This window comes from Protomyctophum bolini (genome assembly GCF_963924005.1).
Source record: "Protomyctophum bolini genome assembly, chromosome: 24".
In the NCBI taxonomy this organism is placed as follows: domain Eukaryota; kingdom Metazoa; phylum Chordata; class Actinopteri; order Myctophiformes; family Myctophidae; genus Protomyctophum; species Protomyctophum bolini.
The window spans coordinates 15,629,101-15,640,400 of record NC_137885.1 but is presented as its reverse complement, the minus strand read 5'-3'; the positions used below and the strand labels follow the sequence as shown (position 1 = coordinate 15,640,400).

Here is an 11,300-nt window from a genome sequence, read left to right as displayed (position 1 = left end):
TCACCTGAAATGTCCGCAGAACAGAACATGAGTCGAGTGTGCACACACAGTGGGGAGGCAGCTCTTCTCTCAACTGGTTACCGGCTGGATGTGACGGGTGCGCACATCCCTGCGCACGTTTGCGCACGCCGCTCACAAACACATGTGGCTCAATCTTAGAGTATATAGGGCTCAATGGGAGAACTATTTTAGGCATGAGGCGCTCGTCCTGGCCTGGGCTCGTTCGTGTCGCAGTGAGTGAATCCTTACAGTATGATTCAATGAAATAGAATTATAGACCTTGTCCGTTGGCCAACAGTAATAAGACGTCACGACTTCACGTAATGTTTGTTACATGACAATTTCAAATTGTTGAGGGACATTTGCACGGCTCAACATTTGTCAATGGAAGCCTACTGTAAGTAAATAGGCTACAGCTCTGATCCATAGCCTTACTGCTGCAGTAAGGCTATGCTACTTTCGCTTTTAAATCTCACATGGAACTCAGACCAGCCTCTCCTCTTTAGTGGAAATCTCAAGAACTTTTGACCTACTCACCAATACAAAGACGGGTTGTGTCATTAGAAAGCCTACTTTCCTTTGTGGACGCACTCTGAGCCCCCCACCACACGTATAAACAGTACTTTTTGGCCAGAAAGGGATTTTTTTTCACAGAGGGAAAATATTCTCTATGATGCAATTCTCTGGGCAATATCGGTAGAGGGCGCATTGGAGTAACTAAAAGTATTTTTTCCCAGTGGAAACAAAATCCCTCAGTGATTGATTGATTGAAATATTTATTAACAGTTTGCAGAATTACAATTCAAGCACAACTCAATACAAAGACTGTTAACTGTGAGTGGACGAATAAAGCAGTACACTTGTTTACAAGAGGGTCCACCTTGTTCAATTCATCAAAACATTTAGATACGTACAAATATACACTTCTATAAAGTCAAAGAGCAGAACGGGAATTCATCATAAAGGAGGGAAAAGGGGAAAAGAAACACATACAGTGAGGGTAAAAGGGGTGGTGTTGGGGCGATTCAGATTTTACGGGGGGCAGTTTTGAATTGCAGCCGTCCATAGGTGCCCTTTGAGAGCGGATTTGAAGGAGTCAAGGGATTTGCATGTCTTAATGACTGTTGGTAGGGCGTTCCACATTTTGGTGGCATAGGAGCGAAAATAATTTAGTCCCTTGTTTAAGTTGTTTGTGCCGAATCTGGGTTGCACATGGTTTGTTGCACTCCCTCTGGTGTTGTGGGTGTGGACTTCGTTAACATTAAGGAAATATCTAGATAGGTACATGGGTATCTTGGTGGTGTATCGAATCTTGTGGGCCAGACCCATTGCAAGACGCTGTACTGTCTTCGACACTAAGCCATTCCAGCCAGTTAAAGCGGGCAGGGGTGAGGTCAAGTAGGAGCCTGATAAGTTTATTTTGGAAGTCTGGAGCCTTGTTTTAAGGGCCTTTGAGGTACTGTGGTATCAAGAGGTGCATGTCGAAGAAACCTTGTACGAGGGCTCCTGTTAGGGTCTTCAAGGTGTTTTTGTTGACCAGTGAGGAGATCTTGTAAAGGAATCTTGTTCTTGTACTTTTTTGATTACTTTGGTGGCCATTTTATCACCGGAAAGATTAGCCTCCAGGATGGAACCTAGGCAGGTAATTTCATCTTTTCGTGTGATATTGTCAAGAGTGCTCTTACTAAGGAAAGTAGGCTTTCTAATGACACAACTCGCCTTTGTTTTGGTGAGTAGCAAAAATGTTCTTTTTATTTACACTAAACAGGAGAGGCAGGAAATTAGCAGCCTTACTGCAGGGCAGAATCATAGAAGCAGTAAGGCTATGGACCAGAGCTAAGTAGGCTAGTAATCAATATAATTTAATAAAACATAGCCATAAGTAGGCCTATACCTATTATTTTTTTTACAGTCTGTGGCCTATACCTACAAACAACTGCTGGTTGTCTGGCTCATACACAATATTGATAAACACGCAGTGATCACCGATTAAACTAATACCTAACCACCGTACTACACTATACTTTAATCACAAAGCAAAGCAGGCACAATTTTAAGTAGAATGGGTGATACTATACCATGAATTTGCATGGGATCGGTTACTTAAAACAGAGTTTGGACCCTCCACCCCCATCACATCTTCAGTCTACATCCACCTTGAGCAGAGCACACAGAATTGTGCTTCATTAATCATTATCAAACAATTCCGCTTGCTTATTTATTTGAGACAACAGTTTTCATACATTTTCACCATGGACCAGTGTTCCAAGTTCTCACAGAATGCTCGCACATTTCACAAAAGTTCCACCACCAGATAGATACATACCTGCTCTATCTATCTGGTGGGGCAGTCTGTGGGAATCACTACAAAAAGATGGCAAAGGGGAATCTTGAAGTTTTGTGTTTCATTTGATTGTCACGTTCTCAGTATTAAATTCCATTCAAGGCATTCATGAAACTAGATGTTCTTTACTTTCTGCAGTTTTATATATATATAAGCGTATGACCTGTGTTCAGTGACACATCCTGACCAACACAATGTACCAGCTATTCACTGTCTGCCAAGCACGCGTTGTTCAGGGAGTTCAGCAAGTTGCTGCAGGGCTCACTTCTAAAACGTAGACTGAGAAGTTGAGAACAGGTGTCATAATGTCATGCAATACATTTAGGCTCAAGCATACAAACCAGACTAACCACACTAGAAACACTCAACACATTTATTCACATTATGGGAAAAAAGGGTTGAGCACAAACATTGCATTGATTGAATACTTTGTTCAGGCCTGACAGACATCTTTAAAAAGTGTTTGCCTCTTCCAAAACTTCAGTGAGCTTGTTATTGGCACGACTCAGCATTTGCTCTGCGTCCTCTTGAACTGGGTTTATAAGCTCCCTATTCTTTGTACGTAATGATTTGTGTATTTTCTGTCTGTTCTCTCTCCCTGGTCGTTCTCACATAGAGTGAGAAACAGGTTTCACACATCATTCCTCTTCAGGGATGGTATGGCCAGGATGTACCTGGATGCAAACAAGTTGCCCTGTATTGCTCCTGTGACATCAGGGGAGACTGACAAAGGAGAATCGGCCATCCGTAAATAATGCATCATGTCCATCAGCATGCAGAGCTGGAAGGACCTAATTGATGCTTTTGAGATCACGGCGGCCATGGTCCCCAGCAAATAATAATAATAAAAATAAAGTATTCAATCGTCCAAATAACTATTGATAGCCGCCCCCAGCAGGCTCAACATTAAATAACCAAAAGATAATACAGATAACCAAACTTCAATCTTTTTTAACACAAAGTAGCCACAGGCTCATACGAAATCTTATTCAAACTAAAACAATATGAAATAAAGAAAACCAAAAAGAACAGCACACTTCATGCATTAAAACACCCGCATGCAAGTTTTAAGACAAAATAAAACATAACATAAAAAAAAACTGCAAGAAACTCTTGTGGCGATTTATTCCCACTCATCATCTCCTCCATTCTGGGCAGCTGTTTGTGGCTGGCTGTCAGTGGGGAAAGCTCCCCCCTGAGGGTAAATAAAAGAAGCCAAGTTAGAACATTGACAGTCAAATACAGAGGAAACGCTCAAGTTTGCTTTGTTTCACTTTGCCATGTAGTATTTGGTCCACGTGTGCATCTGCAAATGTATATACTCTGTGTGTGCTTAATAAAACCCAGAACATGTCGTCATCTTGTTCTGACCTTGTTCTTTCTTACAGATGGGAAATTATGGCGAGCCACCACCTCACTAGCCCTAAAAGGTCACATTGAGTCTTAATTCATGACAATTACCTTCCTAGAGTCTGTGGAAGCAAATCCTCCTGAGCTGAAGGATGAAGAACCACCGCCGCCCATCGCTGAATCCTCAAGCCATTTAGGCACCACCTGCTGAGCCTGTAAATCACAGTCAAACCAATAGGAACCATTAGGGCTGGACATGGTGCTTTTTAAAGCATTCAGAGTGGCGTGCAGAGTAATCAGATCACCTACACTAGAGAGAATTTTAACAAGGTCGCGAGCCATTTGGTTGTCGTTTTCAGGATCATAGAAGGAAATGGCTTTCCCAGTGTTGCCACAACGACCGGTCCTCCCGATGCGGTGGACATATTCGTCAATGGCTTTGGGGAGGTCATAGTTGACCACGTGCTGCACATCGCGTATGTCCAGACCTCTTGCAGCCACAGAGGTAGCCACCAGGACGGGACATTTTCCAGAGCGGAAGTCGTGTAGCGCCAGCTCTCGCTCACGCTGCTCACGGTCGCTGTCGAGACAATACAGTTAAAATGCTGCTCCATTTGAACGCATACTGGCTATAAAAACATTTTTTTTAACAAGCTCCTACTTACCCATGGATACTAGTAGTAGCAACCTTCTCCTGACAAAGGAACGTTGCAATGAAATCAGCTTGTCTCTTTGTCTCCACGAACACCATCGTACGCTCAGATCCTGCATGAAACAACAAAACAAAAACTTGGAACAATTGTCGTTTATTTTTCAAGCCCGTTCAGGTTGTTAATAGCAGAGGTTGGAGACGTTACCAGTGGTCTTTAGGACGTCAAGAAGTTGATCTCTCTTGGAGAACTTGGTGACCTCAATCAACTTCTGCTCCACATCACTGCAGGCTCCGCCCACCACACCCACAGCCAGGAACAAGTAGTCAGTCTTGAGGAACTCAGAGGCCAGCCTGTAAAAAACACCATGCAGAGAAATGGATCAGTATTGAGGAGTTTCACATAAAAACAACCTATAGAAGATACATAACGCAGTGTACCTTTGGATTGCCTCAGGGAAGGTGGCACTGAACATCAGGGTCTGACGCTCCTCTTTTGGTGGTATACCAGGAGAGCCCACCAACTTGCGCATGTCAGGCTCAAAGCCCATGTCCAACATCCTGTCTGCTTCATCCAACACCAGGTAACGCACCTTACTGAGACCCACCTAAAGGGTACATCATTATAGAAAGAATAAACTTATGAAATCCATCTCTTTAACAGTCAGTAGAAATAAAATGCAATGCATCTCAACAGATCCAAGCCTTGAACTAAGAAACCGGAAAGGTTCACTACCATCAGAAAATGACTGGTGAGACCTTAATTACCTTTCCTCTTTGAATCATATCCAACATCCTTCCTGGAGTCCCACACAACACGTTGCATCCCCTGCAGATGTCTCTGATTTGGTGTCCAGTTGCGATTCCACCATACACCACAACAGGACGCACACATGTCCTACACAGGTCAGATGAAAAGAAATGTGTCTATTCATGTACAATGGTGTGTTTCATTGGCCTCTGGCCAGTGTGAACTTTTACAGACTCAAATTATTACTTTCCCTGTGCTACTACACTAATGAGTCTGACAGCTGTATGATCTAAAGTGATAAGCTATACATGTCACTTCCACTTAATAGTTAGAAACACTAAGGACTGCCTACGTGCCAAAACACAGCCATTTCTTGTTAGACTGTTGCTGATCTCCATTAAACAGGACGGGAACGTCTTTTGGTGTTTTAAGCATTTTATAGTACTTTAGCTATTGAAAAATAGCAGATCTACAAGCTCATCGCGCAGCACTCAGTGCCATGCTAGAGCTTGTAGATCTGTTAAATGAGAGTCCTCATCTCCTCGGGCCAAATACAGATAATTCTGGGGGTCCTTGACATTAAATAAGTTGAGCACCACTGACATAGAAACATTGCTTCCAATAGGATTTAGAAGCAATTTTTTTAGAATCGGCTTCAGGTCTAAATGGGTTAAAAGACTCCTGAAACTTAACGGAGCATGCAGATAATACTTTTCTATCCAACTATTGTGACAATACACACCCATGGGCGAACTTCCTGGCCTCCATGTAGATCTGATTGATCAGTTCTCTGGTTGGGGCAACGATCACAACCTCAGGTTCCTGCAGCTCACTGAACTGACTTGCTGCCACTCCGTCTGCCATCAGCTTCTGGAGCATTGGCAGCAGGAAGGCAGCCTGTAGGGAGGAAAACAGAGAACCAAGCTCACATCCACTTCTGGATCTCGACTAGTCACGCATAGTCAGAACACTATTGCACACTTCCCGAATGGTACAGTAGAGCCTGGAACTATATTTTAAATCTCTTTACATTTTATAATTACCATTTCTGATAAGCAGCAATCACGCTTTTAATATTAGGACAAATTTGGAAGCAGGACCTATATACAGTATGTTCAAGTTCAATCCCTAAAATGGACAATGTGCCCTGTCATTCCAGATAACAGCAAGCTGAATCTCACCGTTTTGCCTGAACCAGTCTGGGCACAGGCCATGAGGTCTCTGCCCGCAGCGATAATAGGGATGCCATGCTTCTGCACTGGAGTTGGCTTCACATAGCCGGATTTGCTAATATTCCTTTTCAGGGACTCGCAGAATTGTGCCTCCTCGAAAGTCTGAAGATGAAGACAAACAGGATTTCATTGCAGTCTGAAGAAAAACTAAAACTCATAAATGAAACAGATTGTGAAGACGCTGCCAACATATCCATACCATGATGGCCTTTGGTGGGTTGCTGCCACTAACATCCACCATGATCTGATCATACTTGTCAAAGTTAATGCCAGATTCATAGTGGGAAAAAATGGATTCTTCATCCTCAGGGAGGGCTTCAGGAATATAGGTCACCGGCTTTGGTCCTAGGGAAAGGGATAAGGTGGTTTAGTTAGAATGACTTTTGGACAAGTATACAAGAAATGTATCACAATGCATTTATTTGAATTACTTACTCTCTTCACCTCCATCTTCAGTGTTTTAGACTGATTTTAAACAGAGGCATAGTAGAAAAGACAAGTTTTCAGTGTGTTCACAATAGACGCATTTACTTACTCTCTTCACCTCCGTCCATGTCTCCACTTGGACCTGTAACGGATTCACACAATTAAATATCTGCAGCATGTTTCCCCAAGCCCCAACTCCCAAGCTGACAAACTCAAACATGGAACCTAAATCACACTATTACCTTTAGAGAAGACTTCTTCATCTTTTCCACGGTATCCTGCAGTGTCACAAAAGGACGATCAGTTGACATTGACTCATTAACATGATTCAGTATTTCGCTTTATAGTTATGGCTCATTTACCTCCTCCAGAACCTTCTGTTCCATCTTCTGTTCCACCTAAAAGAGTCATTCAAGTGTCATTACACTTCAACCACTTAACTGTTAATTCCTCAAATTGTTCAGGAATACACTTGGACTTTTCACTCAAAATATACATTTGAAAGATTACAACTGCATTCAGGTTTTACTATAAAAGGAATATTGATTTGAGACAAAAAAAAGACAGACAGTTAGCAAAAAGCATACTTGTTGTAGGCACAATTCACCATGGAAAATGTACAGAAATCTTTGAGGTATGCTAAATGTGTATTTTGATTATCTGTGTTCGTCTCGTTCCATTTTGGAATGCTAAAATCTTGTTGTGGAGTTTTCCAGAAGAATCAGTTTAACAACCTTTAGAATTTCTAAGCACATTAGGAGAGGATTCAAATTGGTGTTTAGAATACCATGACGGAAGCCGCCTCCTCCTCCTCCTCTTCCTCCGCGACCACCTCCAAAGCCTGAGGAGAATTTTCTTTTTAAATATTTTAACAAAAATACATTTCTGTAAGGAAAGTTTGCTGAATCACATTCATAGTCAAACAACTAGAGGAAAAATTCCATTACAGTCAAAATTACTAGTTAACCTAGGTTAAACTGCCTCTCCCCCAACATTACCTTCTCTGGATCCTCCATCATCTCCATCACTCCTACCTCCTCTGCTGCCCCCTGTGAGGTGACAATATTACGGTGGACTGCAAGAACCACTGATTTCAACAGATGTCTTGTTACTACGTTGATTTAATTAAAAAGCTGCTTCAGTGTGAACTACATCCCATCTCACCTCTGCCTCGCCCTCTGAAGCTTTGCTCTCCTCCACTGTTCCAGCTGCTGCCGCCGCCGCCGCCTCCTCCACTGTTCCAGCTGCTGCCTGCTTCGTCTAAACAAAATACACAACTCAGATATATAATTAATGTAATCACTAGTGTGAACAGTCTACTCCCATCCCAACAAGCAAAAACACTGGTACGTACCATTAGCGTTCTCATCAGCTCCTGCAAAAGAAAGGTAAACCGGTTTAACAATAGTATGCGTGTCGTGGGACAATGGTAATGTCACATGGGGCTTCATGATATTGGGAAATGTAGCAATCTCGAGTCAATCACTACATCGGCACAATCCTCAATTTGATTATATTTTTAGCACATAACAAAATATAAAGTATTGGTGTGTATTAGGGATGTCAGTAACAATAGTTTCCCAGCCGGTTAGCCGACAGGATTAACCGGGTCAATAACGGATAGTGGTTGATTTTTTTTCAATAGGCTACCCCAAATGTAATAGGCATGTATAGGCTACATAATTAAAGTTGGTAGACGAATGGTATACTGTACATTTATTTATGCTCCTTTTTTTTAAAGACAAACAAAAAAGCAACATTTAACAACATAAATAAATTGTTGTAGGCTTAATCATCAATTAACAACGCATCGCATCTGCATGATGCATGCATCTGCGCGTCTACAGTACAGAGGTCCGCCGGTTCTAGTCCAAAACATAAATAAATCCAGTCCAGATCTGAGCAATAATAATAAATAATAATGGAATTAATAATGCCAAGTAGGTCTCTGCATTTATACAGTCGACATGTGTTCATCTCGTCTCGCTGTCACTCGCTTACATTTCGACTACCGCAATTTCCGCAAAGCTACCCTTGTAGCCATTTAGCCAAGCCAGAAGTACAACAGAGAACTTTGGGACATTGAGGGGGCAGAAAACCGAGCCCAAGCGCTGTTCATGCAGCCTGGAGTGTGACAAGCTGAGCGGCGCAAATAAGAACAATTTTAGGCATGTGTGCAACATGACAACTGTTTTAAAGTATTGTACAGTGACAAGTACAGTCTCTGTAATGTTTATGTTGTACTATTACTAAAAACGATCTAAAATAAAGGGATTTAAGATCAGAACACGTATTTATTATTATGCAAATTAACCGTTAAAGCTGATAAAAATATCCGGATGTTTCTTAACAACGGTTAACCCCTGACATCCCTAGTGTGTATAAGAGTTTAATGATTTTGAGTAGCCATGATGTTGCTGAACTCATATGCTCGATTTGTTACCAGATTATTGACAAATGAAATGGATCCTAAAAAAGTAATACTGTATCGTTAGTGTGCAACCCAATTTCTTTTTTTTTTACCATTCTTAAATCCTCCTCCTCGTCCACCGCGACCTCTTCCTCCACGACCTGTAGAAAACACCATGGGTGGGAAGTTACCAAGGGTGCCTGAGCACTCCAGCACCCACTAAGTCAAACTACCAAGGGTGCCGGAGCCCTCCAGCACCCACTAAGTCAAATTACAAAATTATCTGAGAATTTTTACTTTTTGAAGGGATCACCCTTACAGTACTGTGCTTTTCAGTACCCTGGTGTCGTCTGCTGCATGCCATTTTATGTGGGAATTAGCTCATTAGGACATTGAGTACGTCAACAGTTTTCACAATTTGGGACCAACATTTGCATTTACCATAGAGTCAACTACCTGATGTCCCTCTAGCAAAGTTAAACTTGAGCCCATTCAGATATATCTTGCAACTTACTAAAGATCAAGGAGGAATCACATTTCCATTCACAAACACTTACCCATTCTGTCACCTCCTCCAAATCCTCCATCATCTTTCCAGGAGCTTCCTGGATACAAAAGTAACTCCATTCCATCACCCATATGAACATTCAAGTGGTAAAATGTTACCCCTACTGTTTACATACATGAGGGTATTCCATTATTCATCATTCATATTCTACTTAGTGACTAGTTTAACAGTACAATCATGGGAGTTAATCAAACCCCGAGTACACTACATTAGAACTATGTCATAGTTCATTGAACAGTCAGGATTTTGCTGTGTGGAGCTGCTATGAGTAAACCCACCGCTGTCTGAAGCTGTGCTGAAGCCAGTGAATTTACTAGTGGTGGTGCTGGTTGCGGCTGCCTGTAAACATGGACACAATGAAAACTGTTATGACTTCAACAGAGTCTGAATGTTTCAAATCAAATCTATTCTCTACATTTTAAGTTACCTCTTCCTCCCACTCGTCAGTCATGATTGTCAGCTGATTTGGAGAAATGAAAAATGAAGATATATAGCCGGAATGAAGATGTATAAAGCCTGCAATAAAAGAAAAGAGAAAACTATTTTAACACTACTAAATGTATGGATCCCAATACGGATACATAATTAGGATGCAGACCCCCATATGACTTTTTTCTATTTTTAATTAAATATGAAGCAGTCGAACCTTGATGCACCTTAAGCAAATAATGAGTCTTTTTCGGGCTTGGGCATGAAGGGCATGCTCTTGGTTCGTTTAATAAATGCACGGTCGGAACCCTCGGTTAAGAAAGGGGCTGCTAGCACTATCTGTTGTTCACCATGGTCAACTCGACACCACGTACACGTACAGCGCTACCATAATATGCAAAAGAGAAATAAGTTATGTACGGTCCCCAGTTTTTAGATAAGGTGCTGGAACAAATGAAGAAGGGTGGGGATGTCCGCACACATAAGTTTTCTCCCCGTCCTCTCTTTAGTTTAACAGTTTCGCCCGTCTGGGCTTTCTCAAGACACTATATCCTAGACTGGTGGTGTGACTTTCTTTGTCAAACAAATGTTAATGCATAACATAATTATCGTTCGTAGGCTAATGTTAATTATTGTAAACGTCGGTTGCGGCGGCCATTGTGTCTTCCTCCACGTGGTGCAGCGTCAACTACGATGAATACATAAAGTTGTAGTATAGCTGACTATTTTGTCAACTTTGTCGACGGCTTATTGCCGTATCTACATGAAGTATTTCGACACGAAGTACATATACACATACATATTTAGCATTATTATTAATACATCTTCATCGTCTAATCATTCTTTGGCCGACCTTACCCTGTCGATGTTGCGCAGAAAAGGAATGAATCCGGGATAATTGACGCACGTGTGTCGTTCATAGGGGGGGGTGGGTGTATCACTGCGTAGCGTTGAGAGGAAATGACTGACAGGCTGATTGACCTGTAACAGGTAGCAGAGTGCTGTTGACCCGCCCTGCTACGCCCCGTTCCAGCCGCATGCGGTCGCACCTTGATTGGTTAGTTCGTCGCCAGGCAACATGTGTTTTTTTTGTTTTGTTTTGTAATTTCGAACTTGTAATTTTTGTGTAAGTCGCTTTCTT

The 11,300-nt window shown here is 41.9% G+C and overlaps 1 protein-coding gene across 1 annotated transcript; it reads right to left on the bottom strand.

The window, feature by feature from the left end:
- Nucleotides 1–3,467: 3,467 nt before the first annotated feature.
- Nucleotides 3,468–10,181, bottom strand: LOC308311790 (putative ATP-dependent RNA helicase DDX4; the record flags this gene model as incomplete). The annotated part of the gene is made up of 16 exons (XM_080758568.1): nt 3,468–3,539; nt 3,806–3,907; nt 4,004–4,274; nt 4,360–4,459; nt 4,552–4,697; nt 4,785–4,951; nt 5,112–5,241; nt 5,837–5,991; nt 6,276–6,428; nt 6,526–6,671; nt 6,858–6,894; nt 7,115–7,150; nt 7,540–7,593; nt 7,751–7,801; nt 9,276–9,323; nt 10,158–10,181. The coding sequence occupies 16 exons, from the start codon at nt 10,179–10,181 to the stop codon at nt 3,468–3,470; spliced, it is 1,692 nt and encodes a 563-aa protein (XP_080614694.1).
- Between the last annotated feature and the right edge of the window lie 1,119 nt (nt 10,182–11,300).